The following is a 19,839-nucleotide window of genomic DNA, read 5'->3' as shown; positions in this document are numbered from 1 at the left end:
GATTCGTATTGTGTTAAATTATTTTGTATTTTTCAAAGATATATTAGAAAACCTGACAGATTCAGTTAAGCTTTGAATTGAAATGTTCTTAAACAAATAATATTAATATTATTACACATGTATAATGTCCTAAAATGTACTGTGACTAATAATGTATGTACACATGTCATAATCTACATGTACACTGTATGTAGAGAGGGCAACATAAGTTTTCAGAACATATGCCTATAATCATATTGTATATCCTTGATACTATTATAACATATGATAAAATCAAAACACCCATTGACATGCATGCATAATTATACATGTATGCAAATTACATATTGATTGCTAAATCAATCAATTGAGCATATTCGAAAAAAATTCCAATTGGCATATTTCATGTAATTACTTGCATGTGCGAACGTCTTTCACACGCAGACATATGTGTCTAATTCTACCACCTGACTATAGTATTAGTGTTTGAAATCTTAATTTATAGTATTCAGTTTTGAAATTATGAAAATAAGAAAATCTACATTCTTAGTAATGCAAATGCAACGTAAAATCTGCGTAAATACATGACTGTATATAAATGTCCCAGTTGAAGGTTTATGTTCAATTCAACCCCAACCCCACATATGCACTTATTTTTAATTACAATGAACTTCGATCTTTGTTTCTATGCGGTGACAAAGCTGGACATTATTCTTCCAGTACACGGAGGGATTAACTGAAGTGCACAGGCATGCTAGCTTGTCAAACGTAACAACACACGGAATATACTTTGTTTTCTGTATCTCCTTTCATGTCTGTTTTGTTTAACTGAAAAAATTCTTATAACAATATGATGTATATAAAGTGCTTACTATTCTTCTCTCACTTACATTTCTAAGTTTTTAATGTGCTTTTTAAATTCGCATTTGAATTATTTATTGCATATTATTACTTTAAAAACCTCCGAATTTTTGTTAAGTTTCAGCATTGCGGAAACCATTAGGAATCATAGCCTACAGTTTCCGCAGACTGAAACTTGACGAAAACTATATAATCGTTTATGCACGGCGTAAACCATACGGGAAACCTCAACTTCAGGTTTCCGCAGACTGAAACTTGACGAAACTTGCGGAAACTATATAATCGTTTACGCACTGCGGAAACCATATGGGAAACCTCAACGTCAGGTTTCCGCAAGGTTTCCATATGGTTTCAGTTTTGCGGAAACTAGCGTTTTCATCCAGTGATCAAGTTCTTCTTTTTCATATTTAGCCCATCGTCTGGCATAATCTTCGAATAATCAAGTTTCCAGAACGTCTCCCCTGTTTGTGTTTTCCTGATTTTAGTGAAACCCTATAAGTTTTAGTATTTCCTGTTATCAACCTGACCCTACATTTAAGGATGTATGCTACACGAGGGAAATTTGATATGGATGAAAAGTGTAGAATATGTACAACAATATTTTGAAATTGAAAATTTTCAAATTTACTTTATTTAGTCAAAACATACAGTTTTATTTGAAAGCAATCTAAGAAAATTTTAAAACCCCTGTTGTACTCTAACCCACGATCTATAGTTCAGCAGCCGACGTGCTAACCTACTGAGCTACTCAGCTAGGCGAGAAATTTTCAAATGAATAGACAAATATTGCTGATATTATATTTTTCACCATGTTTTAGAAGGAAGTCAGCCATTATGACGATGTAATAATGATGGCCACACTAAAAGTGTCAACAACAAGGCTTGTATCTGGGATCTGTATACTAATTAGTATACAATACGCTAGTATCTGTTTATATGGATACCTCCATTATCTTATACATTCTTTACCAGACATTTTGCATATGCAGGACTTTGGAGAATAAAATTGAAGTAAAAGACATATTTGCTCTCTATCAGCAATATACGGTAACCTTTGTTTAAAATTTCAACATATAGGACTGACTTCCCTACATTTGAAATTGGGAAAGACATATATAAAATTGAGGGGGAAAGCTAAAGTTTGTGAGGGGAAACAGCCGAATATTAGTGGCATCCCCCCAAAAAAAAATTAACTGCAATGTATACACACATATGAAATTTATTTCTCAATGTTCATAGGTTCTAGTAATTTTTCATGTATTTCAATCCTTTAATTAATCATTGATTGATTATATCTATTTCATATTAATTTCTATTTATGTAGATCAACAATCTTCATTTAAGTAACTGACAGTTTTGGACTTATTGAAAATTTAGATATTTCAGTTCAACTTTTCACCATCAAACCTTGCTTTTCCCACTGAATTTATTTTTGTAACTTGAAAGACACATCTTTATCTTGGTGGTTATGCATACTGTATTTCTGTTGAGACATTGTATTGAGTTTTACATGTATCTTAAATTTTGACCATTATCTTGTAAAATATATTGATGTAAAACATGTGCAAATTTAACAATTAATAAATGTATTCATTGGATGAATGTACACACAAAAACCCTCTTAGTTATTGCATGTGGTGTATATCTAACGTATATAATATTGCTTATCCCTGTTTCTTAATTATGTGATATTGTGGAGCTGTTAAAACGTTACGCTTTCCCTCAATATTCCGTGACCCTTTTGCACCAAACATTATCTTAAAGTAGTTATTCCATGTTGAACCCAAACTAAACATGATAAAAACTGTTTATTTGACAAATTTAATATTGGGGTCAGCAGGAATCGAATCTGTGCACAAAGTTTCCTGAAAATCTAAGAGGGAGAGAGGAGGAGGTCTAACAATATCTGATACTATAATTATACAAGCTTCATGCTATGCTTAGTGTTGTCTTAATTCATTGTTTATGTCCTTTCCTCGCGTTGTTTTCATTTGATGTTTGACACTCTGCTTCTTGTTTAGTACATGTATCAGTATTATTGATACGATAAGCTCGTTTATTATCTCAATGTATTTTATTCATACACCGTAGTGTAAATTCGATATTTGCTCTTCTGCGTTTCGTCTATACCATACATACCCCCAATCTGTGTGTATTTATTCAGCTAGATTATCTTTCCTACCGTATGATTCATACATTTTCATAGTCATGCCCTAACTTTGCCTTTACTGCTTAAAATTTGTATGATCCAATTACAATTATTGATTCCTGTTTAAACTTTCTTTTGTTTTTCAGTTCTTGACCTTGCTCTGATCTATTCTTTCTCGTCAAACGTGATCGACATTTGTTAATTCATAATAATGAGAAACATTTATTTTCTAGTCTCAACGGTTAAATGAAATGTATGCAATCATGAAAGGTTGATATACATATGTAACAAACACTGGTCAATCTCATGAATCTTGAAAAATGTGAAGATAACGAACAGTGATCAATCTCATAATTCCTAAAAAGATGTAAAGATAACAGTGACCAATCTCATAACTCCTATAAAAGATGAAGATAACAAAGAGTGACCAATCTCATAACTCCTATAGAAGATGAAGATAAGAAAGAGTGATCAATCTCATAACTCCTACAAGCAATACAAAATAAAGTTGGGCAAACATGGACCCCTGTATGTATTTCTCTTTTGAATGTATACAGTTTAAACTAGTGGAATAAAATTTCTGAAGTTTGGGATATTGTTGTATACTTTATTATTAGACAAATTTCTGTATATCGTCGGTGGTAGCACATTAATTTTGACAAAAGATGGAGGATTTTGAACCCCAGGGGCTAAGCCCGTTTGGGTTAAACTCTGTGATACCATAAATATAGAAAGGGGTCTAACTCTGACCGGGAAAAATTACTTCTCACTTGCTCCAAAGCCTAAAAAATCAGAAAATAGATGCGATATGCGTGTTTTGCCGGTCTCCTTGAATGGAGACTAATGTTTGACTACTTGCATGCCAAATTTCAAGCTGCATCGTCTTAAAATAACAGTGATATACACCATCGTTCTCTAGATTCCATGTGTTAATTTTTACTAAGACATTTATCGGTCTAGTTCAGCGGATGAATTATCGCCTATGACAGTAGCGAAATACAGACTAGACAAAATATTCATATATTCAAGGAGACCGACAAATTACGCATATTGCACATAGTTTCTGATTTTTTAGGCATTTGAAGCGAGTGGGTAGTTTGTGTATATGGGTCAGAGTTAGACCCTTTTCAATATTTATGGTATCACATAGGTCGGGCCCCTCTTAGTTTAGTCCCTGTGTTTTGAACATATAAGTACAAGTAGTTATCACAAATAAATCGTGATCTTGGACAAATGTGTCTGGTCTAGAATGTCATTTGAAGTCGCAGAGTGTGCATTGAATATACTAGAGTTATTTCCCTTTTGATTTTTCTTTTGCTTTTAAAATGAAAAATAAATTTATATCATGGAAAGACGTTTCGTAAACAATCAATAAGGATATATTTCTTTAAATGACGGTTGATTTCAATCCTCCCACTGGGTCATTTCGTTTTTGTTATATACCGGGACGTCCCTCATTCTACATTGTAAGTGTATCTATTCCATTTGTATTTGTATACATGCACATACACATATATACATTCATACATTTTATATGATCAAGTATACATATATTGAACTGTGAATATATCTGCATCATAACTTTCTAGTCATGTATTATCAAAACACATATATGTATCGTCTACAGATTATTAAAGCCACGACGATAAAATAACACTACAATATTCGTTAAGATGTTGAACATGAACATATTATTGATATTACTTACCGAAGCAGTGGGGTAGAATGAGGCAAATTAATAAAAGGGTTCCAAATCCAAACGACGAAGGCGAATATCCAGCACACATTTTGTCAGTTGATTTACTTCCTTGTTCTTCATTGACGTGTATGTAAACATAGTTTGCATGTACAAAATGTTATCTTTTAAAAGGTAAATAGGAGTGTGGCGTATGTATTGAACATGGGAGCAAATGAGTGCACTTTCGGCATATCTCGTTCAACAATTAAATTTGATTATTGCTTATTTTAGCTTATGCTTGATGTACTGTAGAAATGGAATGTTTCAGAGGATAGGACTATTTCTGTCTAAAGTACATAAAAGAAATCTGAAAGGAAAAGGCATTAAAAAGGCGCTGTTCAAGATCAAAGTACCCTGAGGCTTAAAACCAATAAGCAATATAATACAATACAAAATTTGGGTTTACCCAGAGTGTAATGGGAGGTTTCTGTAACGGTCTATTGCTTTGTTGATTTTTTTTTATTTTGATGAATGCAATGATCGGAAGGTTTATTAGTTTAACGGACTGAAACCCGAAATATGAATAATCGTTGGAGCACACTGTGAACAAAATGAAAACATTTGTTGTAGTTTAGATAATGAATAATTGTTGGAGCACAAAGTAAATACAATAGGATATTTGTTGTAGTTTAGATAGTGTTAGACACTTTAGCAGTGGCCTCAATAAAATATGTAAAAAGACGACATAAAGTAGATTGATTGATTGATTGTTTAGATGTTTTCCGCCACACTCAACAATTTTTCAGTTATCTGTTGGCGCCCAGTTTTTGTTTGTGGAAGAGAGAACCCAGATATATATAATATCCCTTGGAAGAGACCACCGACCTTCCGAAAGTAAACTGGGAAACTTCCCCACTTACCGGCGCAAGCGGGATTCGAACCCGCGCCGACCAGAGGTAAGAGACTGTGTGATTTTGAGCGCGATGCTCTAACCACTAGGAGGCACTGACATAAAGTAGAATGTGATAATAATATATTCAACATTTTGTTTTTTTTTAAAAAGTATAGATTAATGATAATGATCCATTTCAAAATGATTATTGCTAGCGCCTTTTGGCGATAGCAAATACGTTGGTATCTTTGCAGCTAGTGCGCATTCTTGGGCGACAGAGTGTGACATTCTGGAAGTAATATGGACCAGTATTCTCGAATTCTATTTTACAGTTAAATCCTTCATGATGATTGTTTTACACACGTACATGTAATAAAAATGTGTTAGAACAATTTACAGGTAGCTATCTGCATGTTTCTCGACGATATCTTTGGAACATTTTAAGTTAGGACGTCCTAACTACTTAGGAGCATTCTTATTCCATTACATGTGTTTATACACATGATATTCGTGACATATTTCCGAGTAAAAAATTAAAATCTAGACTTATACAGCTAGAGAAAAGACAGACATTATTTATTTATATGAATATTCTTAATTCATGTACCGTGATTTCAAGATAACTATGCTACTAATTGGGATTTTTAAAAAAAATAATTTACTACTTTTTAAAATAAAGGAAAACAAATGAATGTTGTGATACTCGAGCCTATGCAAATGTAGTGGTTTTGATTTTTATTTCTACAGCCTTGGTTTCGTAATCTCTATTTAGCTAGTTTTGCTGGTATTTCAGTATGATAATTGTATTTACCTTGAGTGTTCAGTTGCTACTTACGTAAACACCCTTTAATGCTGGTTGTTTTTAAGTTAGGTCGTGTGTTGACATTCCACATATTTTACTTTTAAAACAGAAAGTGTCATCCATGTTCGCAGTCTTTCCGTAGTACTTTTGATAGCTGTGTTCTGATTGGCTAAGTTAGTCTCAGGATCTTTGATAATTATTGGCTTCTATGTTTGGGCCTAGCTAGGGTATTTAAAGCCGTGTCCGTGTAGTTTTCTTCACTTTGGGTTGGAGAACACAACCTCATGGTTAGTTCCTCTTTACTGTGCAGGAAAACCTCATGGTTTATCAGCACTATTTCATTAGTACTTTTGTGCTAGGAAAATCTTATGATTTAACAGCACTCTAGGTCTTAGCTTTAGTTGCCCGTTTTTCATAAGTTCTAGGTTTTTGATAGTGTTAGGAATAAGCTTAGGATGTAGGTTTTATAAAGTTGAAGTTTCCCCTTTCCAAGTCCAACCTGGTCTAAGGATATGTAGATTACAGATGTAAATTCTAGAACCACTATTTATCATTTTTTTGCCCTTTATATTTTTGGTGTTGTTTATTTTCTGGGTCAGTTATATTTAGAGCCCCAACTTTACATTATTTTTTATAGTTCAACTTTAGAGTGTTATGGTAGATATCATATTGGGTGATGTTGCTCATCTCTCTTATATTTTCCACCTCGCTGGTTCATTTATAGAGTAGGATTTTTGAGCATTTTTCTAAGTAAGGAGACCCAGTTAGGACATACAATTTCAAATATCAAATTCTTTACATGTGTCAACGTCACTCGATGTATAACTAAGACGTCATCAGTTTACTTTCATATTGATCATACAGAAATTACACGACAGCGGTATAACATTCCATATTTCATTGGATCTTAGTAGCTGCGGGGTTTATTTTATACATGCAAGGTGAAGATAACGAAAAGTGATCAATCTCATAACTCCTATAAGCAATACAAAATAGAGAGCTGGGCATACACGGACTCCTGGATATACGAGAGGTGGGATCAGATGCATAAGAAGAGTAAGCATCCCCTGTCGACCGGTCACACCCACCGTGAGCCCTATATCCTGATCAGGTAAACGGAGTTATCCGTAGTCAAAATGAGTCCCAAGAACAGCTTAACAATCGGTATGAAACACGTCAGACAGCATTTGACTCAATGATAGGCTGTATTGACAAACTAGATCGTTATAACGACCATGGAATTTGCGAAATGCTGACTTTAATCGAGACTTTTGAAACCCCTGTACCATGAACTTGTTTGTCGATAGCTTGTCGGTAGCTTGCCTCGATTAAAAACTGACCATACACAGATCAAACGTTTGCGTATCGAACCCGTTGAGAGATATAAACACCATATTCTGTGGATGATAATGGAATATTGCTACATAAATATAAGAAGTTGACGATGGAGAGGCTGAAATCATCCCGTTTGTCATACAGTTGAGTTATCCGCTTGTCGTTAATGTCTACTTTCAATGATATATCTAAGTTTGAAGTAGAAATGGATGACTCTGTGATATCTAAACCTTTATAATTTTACCCTTTCCTTTTCATCTAATATATTGTCATTACGCAAACACATACACGTGTATTTCAAGTAACATGCTTTAGAAAACTGACTATGTTACAAACCTCAGGTTAGAACCTCTTAAAATTATTCAGGGTAACCACGTGATTTTCACATAAACTATGACATTAAATTTCATGTTGCTGATCTTAAAATAGTTCACTATCTCTCAAGTATCGATGCACTCTACTATTCATGACAGAACTGTAGCACGTCACCACAACTGATAATACACTCACAACTCAACAATTTCAAGGTATTCTAGTGTCGATTATACAGCGTTTTCGTACTGGACAAACACGCTATCCGCCATATTGAGGGGATATAAGCAGTTCCATAGCAAAAGGTAAATAACGAATGTAGCACTCGTATTTTGCACTCCATTGTGCATTCAATCCTTCTTAGACTCTTCCCGGTTTTCTGATTTGAAATAACTTTACGGATTCATCTCAAGTTATGATTTTCGTCAGGAATTCTAAAGAGAGCATCGAACACTTTGTCCTTAGAAAACCATTCATATGCTGAATTGTTTGATATTGAAAGGGTGAAGATAATGAGAAAACAATTACAATGAGTCAACCAATAATGGGATTGAATGAATTATTGTTTTACGTGAGAGAATACAATACAATATAATAGTGCGTCTTGATAGCTTAAGGTCTAAATTCAAGACCGAAACGATGTGAAATAGAGTGTACGTTTATTAAGCAATGATTACATTAAATTATGTCTGGTCTATCAAAAAAGAGTCCAGGAAAAATGTACACATAGAACATCTACCCCTGATAGCAATAGCTCTAAAGAATATGTTATTTTAATATTTACACAAATCATCATTTTCCAAATTTGGCTCTACACTGGAAATTATTAAAATTACAATTGTTGTGGTAGAGGATGTCCGACATTACATCATGATGAATTTAGTTTTTCTTACAAATTTGTGGTTGTAGAAAATAATATTTATGAAACTTGGGAAATGTTTGGCAGTTTTTGCCCGTCTCATGAGTCCCTGGGGTAGCCGGAGTCCTGCAATTACATTTACGCCACTCTTGTTCCAAAGAAGCTTTATACTAAATTTAAAAAAAAAATGGAATGGTAGTTATCAAGACGACATTGAAAATATTGAATGGTTAATGTCTGACGGAGACGACGAATGTTGATTAATTGCAATGGTTCCCCAGAGTTTACCGAGGTCATAGTCAGGTAAATTAAAACTAAAATATGTGTATTGCATGATACATATTGATTTCAAGAATAAGGACGTATTCCTCAGATAATTGTCATTGGGAAACATTGCTTAATTGTATTGCTATTTATAAATGTTAATGGTTACATTGTTTGTCATAAAGTCACAAAAAAGAAGCTTGGCACATGAATCGACAGATTGACTACCTTTCATTGCAAAATCTCCAAAGATATCCAAACTACGTTAAACGAAGTGAATATGAAAATGTGACAAAGGGTTTTAATTTGTCATTTTGATGTGCATGTATATAATGAATTCTGAAAATCATTACACCGGTACGTTTAGGCAGGTTATGAAAATTCTTACTGGGATAAAATCCAGGAAACAATGTGACGTTGAAATTGAGATATTGATTGATGTTTTCCGTCACACTCAACAATTTGTCAGTTATCTGGTGGCGCCCAGTTTTTATTGATGGAAGAGAGAACCCAGATACAATGTACCTGGGAAGATACCATCGACCTACCGAAAGTAAATTGGGAAACTTTCTCAGTTACCGGCGCGAGCGTGATTCGAACCCGCGCCGACAGAGGTGAGAGGTCATGTGATTTTGAGCGCGATGCTCTAATCACTCGGCCACGGAGGCCCCCGAACTTGAAATAAGTATAACACTAAGTAGATATTAAACTCCAGTTTTTTCAAATAGAAGTTTTATTAATGTATGAAATAAATCATACAGCTACTAAGATTCAAAGAACCATGGAATGTTATACTGCTGTCGTGTAATATCTTTCTGATCAATATGAAAGTAAACTGATGGCATCATAGCTATACATCGAGTGAAGTTGACACATGTAAAGAATTTGATAAAGTGTGCCGTGTAAATATCAACAAAATGTGGAGTATTTGAAATATAAGACATGGGATATATGTGTGAAATGCTGAGAATTTATTGATGTTATGAAGGTATGTTGATTTCATTCATTGACAATTTTGTTTAACAGGGAAACATTTCAATAGAATGTCCATCCGATTTTTCTCCCTCACACACTGAAATAAAACTGCAAAAGTAACACACTACGACGCAATCTTTTAGAGACTTGTTATACACCGCATAAAAATCATTGAACTAATGTACACCGAAATTATTGATTCTGACGTCAGTAAGACATGATGTGTATTTTTGGCACATTGTAAGCATCAACGTTAAAATGTCATCAACAGAAAGTGAATTAAAAATGGGATATCATTTTGAAACTGATATTACAGAGGAAAAATTGTTTCTCAGAATAATATTTATTTACCTGCAGTTGATTTTAATGAGAGAGGATTTTTCTTTGATTGGTGTTCTTGTGTAAATTGTAGCTATGTACATTCAAGGGGGGTCTTTGTTGTCATGAGTTTGAACATTTTGTGGTAGATAACAGATATGCACATGAACGGTGAAGATAACAAACAATAATCAATCTCATAACTTCTATAAAATACAAAATGGATATTTGGGCAAACACGGAACCCTGGATACATCAGAGGTGGGATAAAGTGCAGTTCTCCACACCCATAATTTGACATAATGTGTCTAAGTCCTGTTATAATTGACACAACTTACAATTATACATGGATGTGTGTACCCTGAGAGGACGTGTCTTAGAGGACATGGGTAACATTTTGTTAAAAAATTAAGAACAAACGAAAAGGAAAAATACATTATGTATTCTCATGTACTAAAATTTAAACACAACATGACATTGATGTGTAAACATTACCAATCACACATACACATGTGATATAATAAAGTAACAAATCTCTTGCAGTCATGATATCAAGATCTAAGACGCACACGCAGTTTATCAACTAGGTCCGACGCGGTCAGCCTCTTGGGGGGATGAGAGTAGCTTTACCTTCATTTCTTGTGACATACGTTCAGGGTGCATTTCCTAAAGAGCATTTCTTAAAACCCCTGACACTGTTACGCATTCTGAATAAGTATTGTTTTAATATATTTTTTTTTAAATTGTAAATTGCATCTCCAAATTTTATCTGTGGTCCATGTACATCAACTAGTATAAAATATACAAATGGCAAGCCTATATTGCAGTTCTTTTATGAAAGGTGAAAATAACGAACAGTGATCAATCTCATAACTCCTATAAGCAATACAAAATAGAGAGCTGGGCATACACGGACCCCTGGACACGCCAGAGGGGGATTTGGTGCCTAAGAGGAGTAAGTTTCCCCTGTCGACCAGTCACAACTGCCGTGGGACCTTGATCGTGATCAGGTAAACTGAGTTATCCGTAGTCAAAATGAGTTTGCCAAGAACGGTCTGTTACAATGTGTATGAAACACTTCAAATAGCATTTGACCCAATGATAGGTTATATTGACGAACTAGATCGTTATAACAATCATACAATTTGCGATATTGTTGAAACCCTTGTACCATGAACGTGTTTGTTTGTGACTTGCCTCAATTTAAAAACTCACCTTATGCAGAACAAGCTCTTGCGTATCGATTCAGTTGAGAGATGTAAACACCATATGCAGGTGATAATGGAATATTACATAAATATGGGAAGTTGACAATGGAAATGTTAAAATCATCCCGTTTCTCATAAAGTTGAATTGTTAGTTTGCCGTTCATATCGACTTTCAGTAAAATATTTAAGTATGAAGCAGACACTTCACATGAATTTCCTCACTCCACCCAAGTAAAGGTGTACCTGGTTATAGACAGTGAAATATATTGTTAGAATGTTAGTGCTCTAGCGCTTGTAATGGCAGCTTGCACTGTATGCTTCCTAGGAGGCTGAGAAAGTTCTAGATTGATATATGGTCTGCCGGGGTAATAATGTACATTGATTATTGTAAAACGCTTTGAGCAGCATACGCTGGAAAAGGCGCTATATAAAACCAATCATTATTATTATCATTATGATTACAATCGACAATTTTTCAGTTTGGGTTGCAGTATTTTGGTCGTACTTGGGTCAATATTCATCATATGGGGGTAATGAATGAAAACTTTGTGAATCTACATTTTAGACATTGAACTTTTGATCCTGCCTTTGATAGGGCAATGCCGATCTCTAATTCTTCATTATGTTTCAGATTGTAGAGATGGCGAAATTACTGGTGATATCGGGTTTCTTGTTCTTTCACATTGGTAAGTAGAATTTGATTGTTTACAGGATTGCCGCCGTAAAGCACTCTAAACATCTATTTTGATTGATTCGTTCATTTTATTCATTTACATCTACATGAGGTACAATACAGGAATTTCATGTATCAATACAAGTAACGTCAGAGGAAGTTGTGTGCTAAAGATAACAGATTAATTCGTATACCTTCAAAATAAATAATGCAAACCTTTTTAATATTTTAAAATCGCTCGTTGACATAATTTCAAAAAACAATCATGATATTTTGTCTCACACAATATTTTCTGTGTAGATATTCTTTTCTTGTACCGGATGAAACACTACACTCTATTACAAAATAATATCCATCAATATTTTTGTTTCATTACATATTACCATTACATATGGTATACTAAACCATCAACCAGTCTCTACTGGGATATGATGATTCGTTCTACGGAATTTCAAAAAGAGGCTACTGGGTTTCTTAACTAGATTTTTAAGATAAGTTTCCAGACGAAAACTTGTTTAAACAATTCTGTACATTGCATCCCTTGATAAGTCTGGACAAATTGATCCTTAAAACTTTGTTTTACAGCGTTTGTTATCTATTTTTCATTCACAACACATTGTTCATATCCCAGGCACCCGAAGTGTGGATAGCTTGTATAGATCTTATGTACAAGTACATACCCCCTACTTCTATAAAGAAATTAATTTCATACAGAACCAATAATTTATCCAAAATATTATTTCCCCGCCGATTACCCTCATAAGTCAGTTGCTACCTTCTGTAAGCTTTTGAGATGATCACTTGTGCGTTACTACTATATGTAAAAGTCCGCAACAAATCATGTACACAAACAGGGGGATACTGGGTATAAATTTATGCGAATATTTCGTCAGACTAATGTAATTCTTTTGATGTCTTTCATCTAAATCCCATGTCACCCGTTTTATTTGTCACATTCTCTCATTTCATCGTTCCCGAGTTTTACGTACATTGACAGCCTGAGAGAAGGTTGTGACATAACTTTGTGTATGATTTTAAAAACGAATATGACTAATGAAATTATCAACTCTGACTGTTTTATGGTAAAAAGCTAGTTTTGATGCATGAAAGATGAAGATAACGAACAGTAATCAATCTCATAAATCCCATAAGCAATACAGAATAGAGAGTTGGTCAAACACGGACCCATGGATATTCCAAATGTGGTATCAGGTGTCTAAGAGGAGTAAGCATCCCCTTGTCGACTGGTCACAGTCGCCGTGAGCCCTATATCTTTATCAGGTAAACGGAGTTATCCGTAAACAAAATAAGTGTGCCAATAACGACTTAGCAATCAGTTTGAAACACGTCAGGCAGCACTTGACCCGATGATAGTTTGTATTGGCAAACTATATCGTTGTAACGACCATAGAATTTGTGAAAAGTTGACTTTAAACGCGACTTTATAGAATCAATGATTTGGAGATGATACTCGATCAAAATTAATTAAACCAAATGCTTATCTGAAGTAACCTATGGTTTAGAAAGATGACGCAAGTGGGATTCAATTAGATAACGGGACACGCAAAACGTTTGGAAATCTTAAAGCATGAAACAACCAGCCTGAGCAGATATCGATATGGAGTAGGGAAACCTCTGCCTAACATTAAGCATCCCAACCAAGTACATTGTAATATTGGCAAAGCCTAAAAACCAACAGCATGTAAAAGTTTGTTTCGTTTTGGTGCTATGTGTATTTATGTGTAGTTGTTGTTGCTTTGTTATTATTATCTGTCAATATTGGCCATATAATGGCAATATTTTCGTTTGTCCCGAAGAAAGGACATATCGCCCCAAAAATTTGACAATCTGGGTGATTGTGGGATTTGTCTATTTTCTATCATTCAATATTTAATACATTTTCACTATTTGGTCATATTGGCATCGCCCTAGCGCATGGACACTAACCCAGGAGACATGAATTTCACAACTTTGGTAGAAAAATTCATGAACAACATAATCACGCATTTAGAAATATGAAATATTTATGGGAGTAAAGCAGAATATTGTCTAAGAACTATTACAATTCCACTATATGGCCATATTGGCCCCGTCTAAGGTGGTCCCGCCCTAGGCCTTGAACCCTTGACCGGGGATCCATGAATTTGACCATTCCGGTAGGAAGCTTCATGAACATGATAATCATGCATTTAGTTTTTCTCAAATACATAAGAGAGAACATTTTATAAGATGTAATATATCTTTATTATATGGCTATATTGATCCTGTTCAACGGCCTGAACATTTAACCCAGGAGTCAGTTTAGATAAATAGCTTCATGAACATTATAACTAAGCTTTTATTTTTCTCAAATACATGTATGGGAACAGAGAAGAAGAGTTTGTAAGATATAAAACTGATACGGTCCCAAATTGGATACACCAGATGCGCATTTCGACAAATGTCTCTTCAGTGATGCTCAAGCTGAAATTTTGGAAATTCGAAATAACATTGAATTTGTAAGAGCTAAAAGGAAAACCAGAGTGCCAAAAACTGGAGTCAAATTCGTCCAAGGATTAGATATATGCATGAGATTGATCACTGTTCGTTATCTTCACCTTTCATGAGGTAGATAATCCTTAATTTTGAAATGAATTTCTAAATTTTATGCCGTATTTACAACCAAGTAACTAAGATATCATGCATTTTCAATATATGGCCATGTGGACCCCCGCCCTAGGCCCTGATCCCCTGATCCAGAGGCCATGCCATTTACAATTGCAAGAAGTTGTAAATGTAAAACCCAAACGACGCACGACGACGGGCGAAGACCGATGGTAATAGGTCACATGAGTTTACTAAAAAAAAAAGGAAATATTCACATCTAGTAAAAAGCCATTCCAAACTCATATTGTTAAACACCTCTCTGATTCCACGAACAAGTACTCTGAAGTTGAATAAAAACATGTTCGAGTTCATCACTGTCAACATCTTCGTGGTATTTGGTGATCAGGTCTTCCAACATTTGAAATTCCCAATGGCACAGACTGTGCTCATTTGTTAGCTGATCTGTTTTTATAGTCTAATGAAACATAAGTTTATTCAAAAGTTTCTGAATGGGAACAAAAAACTCTCTAGCGATGGCTTTGAACTTGATATTTAAACATATCAACGAATTTTTAACAATTATATATTTTATTCATGTTATGTCGATTCGGTGTGTCCTTGTGGACTCGAAAATAAGAATAAACATCACAGAGTTCTCCGTATGAAATGTGGTTGATTGATTGATTGATTGATTAATTGATTGATTGTATCTCTATTAACGGCCATTGAAGAGTGAGGGTTCTTTAGCATGCCACACCTACTGTGACACGAGACATCCGTTTTTAAGGTCATATCCGAGGACCCGTGACATTCACACCTGATGCCGAACGATTGGCGATGGAACCGTCACTACCTCTTTCAACGACTTTTCTCTGTCTTGGCCTGTATTCGAACCCCTACCTTTCACATGCGGGGCGACTGCTCTAACCTTTCGACCACCGCGGCGGTTTGTGAAAAGTGAAGATAACGAACAGTGATCAATCTCAGAACTCCCAAAAACAAAGGAAATAGAGAGTTGGGCAAACACGGGCTTTTGGACACGCTAGAGGTGGCATCAAGTGCCGAGGAAGAGTGAACATCTCCTGTCCACCTGTCAAACCCATCGTGAGCCCTATATCTTGATCAGGTAAACGGAGTTATCCGTTGTCAAAATCAATGTGCCAAGAACGGTTCAACAATCGGTATAAAACACGCCCAATAGCATTTGTCCCACTGATAGGTCGTATTGGCAAACCAAATCGTTATAACGGCCATGTAATTTGCGAAATGCTGTTTTTAAACGAGAGTGTGGAAACCCCTGTACCATCAACTTGTTTGTCAGTGGCTTGCCTCGATTTAAAAACTGGCTCTTGCGTATCGAATCAGTTGAAACATATCAACACCATTTGCAGGTGATAATGGAATATTGCTGCATAAATATGGGAAGGTGACGATGGAGAAGCTGAAATCATCCTGTTTGTCATAAAGTCGAGTTGTTAGTTTGCCGTTAATATCTACTTTCAATAGAATATATAAGTATGAAGCAGAAGTTGACAACTGGGTAGTGTCTTTTATTTCTAGTTCACAGAGATATATCTAATCTACAGATGCATGGAGGGTATTTCTGTAAATGATAAGACATCGTCCATACATCTAAATGTCGAATAGAAGGCTACAGGAATTGTCTTTTTCTTCTCACGTTGAATTTTTTAAGTAAATTCTGCTTGATATGAATATAAAAACAGGTCAGCTAGAAGAGGAGCACAATTCTTGCCCATTAGAATTCTAACAGACTGCTGAAACACTTGATCACCAAATACCAGGGAGATATTGTCAACGAGGAACTCTATTATATCTTTTATTTCAACTTCAGAGTACTTTTGCATGGAATCAGAGGGATGTTTAACACAATAATTTTTTGAATGATTGATCACTATATATGAATATTCCCCTTTTCCATTTTTGTTGAGGTAGCAAGTCCAGTCTTCAAGCTATCGTGAGGAATGGTCAGGTAAAGGGTTGAAAAATCATCCGTTTTGATGTTATTAATTGGAGAAAAGTTTTACGATATCAAGTTGACTAAAAGTTCTTTAGAATGTTTTAGAATCCACTTTTGATTTACACCACTTCTGGCATATGTAGTCGCAGAGTAAGTAGAGTTTCTCCCTCACAGCTGTTAATATTTTCGTGAGGAGCAAAGGTAGGCGCTAGGTAGAGCACTTACTGGATCCAGCAATGTATCTTTGTAAGTTTTGTTTTGTAGTTTACGAATCCAGTATAGTTATGGTAACGTTATTGAAAATAAAGATGAAAGGGAAAATAACAACTCAAGTTTATGACAAATGGAATTATTTCAGCTTCTGCATTGTCAACTTTCCATAGTTATTATCACCTGCATAAGGTGTTTATACATATATATCTCAACCGATTAGAAATTCGGAACTGTTGAATCAGTGTAGAAGAAATTATTGAAGATCGATGCACTCTTCTAATATAACTGACTGACATTGATTATTGTTTGTTAGCATCATCTTTTCGTTGGAGAAACCACTTGAATGCCGAATCCCATGTTTAGCTTTTTTGATGATCTTCATTTTCACCCTTATCTAAAGTTTTCGAAATTCGGAGATATCATTAATATCACCAGCACAATTTATGTATAACTTTTCTCCTGCGGCATTTAAGCTTTTCCATTGTTACACCTCAAATCGGCGCCCGTCCCAAATCGTCACCGGCGACAATTTGGGATGGGCGACGATTTGTGTTTTTGATGTAAATTATTATGTAACGTCCATAATAATCGCCCGTACCAAATTGTCGCCGGCGAAGATTTGGGCATAACCTCACAACTCATAATTGTCGTCTCCTTTGCTGCAACTATTTATTTTAGAAACATCATTTACATACGAACTGGCCCGTTTGTTAACTCCTTCTCCTCTCCTTCTCTTTCTTCTATTTCATCATCATCATCTTTTTCTTCTTCTTCTGCTGTGGTCCAGCTATGACCACAAAAGGTTTTTTGGACCTTGCAAGCATTTTAATCTTCTACTTCGTTTTCTACTTGTTTTGTTGTATATTTTGTCAATAGATTTATTACATGTATGATCAAATTATGTGTTATTGTTGTTTTGGTTGTTATTGGTTTTGTTACTATTGAAAAAAATGTTATTGTATTTGTTATTTGTGGTGGTGGTGGTGACGGTTGTGGTGTCATTGCTGTCTATGTGATTTTATTTCGTCCAGCCCTCCGGAAAAAGAGAGAGAGAGAGAAAGAGAGAGAGGAGAGAGAGAGAGAGAGAGAGAGAGAGAGAGAGAGAGAGAGAGAGAGAGAGAAAGAGAGACAGAGACAGAGAGAGAGAGATGTGTGTGTGTACTTATGAGGTAATGCTTCATGATTGTTATCTTTCAATGTAACAAACTACAAGCAGTATTTACGTAAACTTGTGTTTTCCGACTGACCTTAATACACCTTTCATAGCTAAATGGGAAACCGTAGAATGGACCGTATAACAGCGTAAATCGGGTACATGTAGGCACGATTTTGGCTTTCAATTCATATCAAGTTAAGTTTATTTATCAGGAATCGTTCTTTACTACACCCATTGTCTATCTATATACTACTTCACACAAGTATACATCCATGTACATATATAGTAATGGTAATGGAGGTTTAAAATGCCAATAAACACGTTTGTTTGCCTGGTTTTCCTTTTCCTACTGTTCACAATATCACTACTTATTATCTCGTACATTAGAAATTCCACAAAGGGAGATAACTAAATGTGCAAAATTCAACAAATTCATATTTCCCATGCCAATTTTTATTATATGAATTGCAATATACCCATCGTTTTTTTTTTTTTAATTTGCTTTATATCAATTATTTACGTTCCTCATCATTTTATATGAGATATGTGTCCGACAATGAATCGTATTGCCTTTCGCTGTAAGGTCATTCTGCTGAACGTAGGGTTGTTAGGTCTTGTGCAAAGTGAAGATAACGAACAGTGATAAATCTCATAACTCCTACAAGCAATACAAAATAGATAGTTGGGCAAACACGGACCCCTGGACACACCTTGTGTGTCGCAGATTTGTTAGTGACCTCAGATTTATGGAGGGTAATGGTGTTAAAAAATCCAAGGATATAAACTTACTAATTGAAACATGCAACCATGTTAATTTCTGTTTTAACTATGTATGTTTGTAATTCAGGGGTGTACGTTATGTTTCTCAGAAATGTATACCTCAGTGTTGTACTCTTCATTTGTGCAATCGTTTGATTTTTTATTTTACATTTCTCTTTATAAAATGCATCATTGTTTCTTAAATTATACGCGGTCATCCCTACAGTATTTCCGTTTGTAGACTTAGTATTTACATAGCTGTACATTTCAACATCGCATATTACACGTTACATGTCAACAAATGTCAAGTTTACATGTTTGTCGAATTTCGATATCCCGATATATGGAAAGACAAGGGAAATTCACGACTACTACCAAGAACCGAAAGAAAATCAATGTGCTACACGGGCAGAACACAAACGGTATTCTCGTGAAATTGTACGTACTTGGGTGAAACGTCACCGATGAACAATATATTTCCGGAATAAATGTTAACGTATTTTAAATATTTGATAAATTAATCATAGTAAAGTCATATTTATTAGATCTAAAATACCTTAGACATATTATTACATTGCAAATTTTACGAGGCATAACTTGACTGGAATTACATGTCAGTTTGGTAGGTTAATATTTTTTTCTTCAATCATATCTAGGGCTGAAATAAATCAAAATACGCATATATTTTTCCATTATAATATGTAGCAATATGTAAGAAATTAGTTGTCAGAAATTTAGATCAACTTAATTTTTGTTGCATAAAAAATGACAAAGAGCATGATGTGGCTTTTCTGAAAAGGGGATGGGGGTGGGGACAGAGGAAAAGTCGTCTAAATTAATGT

The 19,839-nt window shown here is 34.9% G+C and overlaps 2 protein-coding genes across 6 annotated transcripts in view; one reads left to right on the top strand and one right to left on the bottom strand.

Annotated features, from left to right (window-relative positions):
• LOC130048670 (peroxidasin-like) overlaps positions 1-19,839 on the bottom strand; it is a 416,263-nt gene that overhangs the window by 164,516 nt on the left and 231,908 nt on the right. The window lies entirely within an intron of this gene.
• LOC125678922 (uncharacterized) overlaps positions 8,175-19,839 on the top strand; it is a 122,857-nt gene continuing 111,192 nt past the window's right edge. For 3 of the 5 annotated variants that reach the window (XR_008799791.1, XR_008799790.1, XM_056153289.1), the window contains exons 1-2: positions 8,175-8,313; positions 12,264-12,318. Coding sequence is in view for 3 of the 5 variants with exons in the window: in XM_056153289.1 (XP_056009264.1) it covers positions 12,273-12,318 (46 nt within the window). In the remaining 2 variants the exon portion in view is untranslated. The remainder of the gene's footprint in view (positions 8,314-12,263; positions 12,319-19,839) is intronic. The other 2 variants (XM_056153290.1, XM_056153291.1) reach the window with 2 other exon arrangements.

This window comes from Ostrea edulis, chromosome 1, assembly GCF_947568905.1.
Source record: "Ostrea edulis chromosome 1, xbOstEdul1.1, whole genome shotgun sequence".
NCBI classification, from domain to species: Eukaryota; Metazoa; Mollusca; class Bivalvia; order Ostreida; family Ostreidae; genus Ostrea; species Ostrea edulis.
Note: the sequence above shows the minus strand (reverse complement) of the source record. Positions and strands in the feature narration are given on the sequence as shown.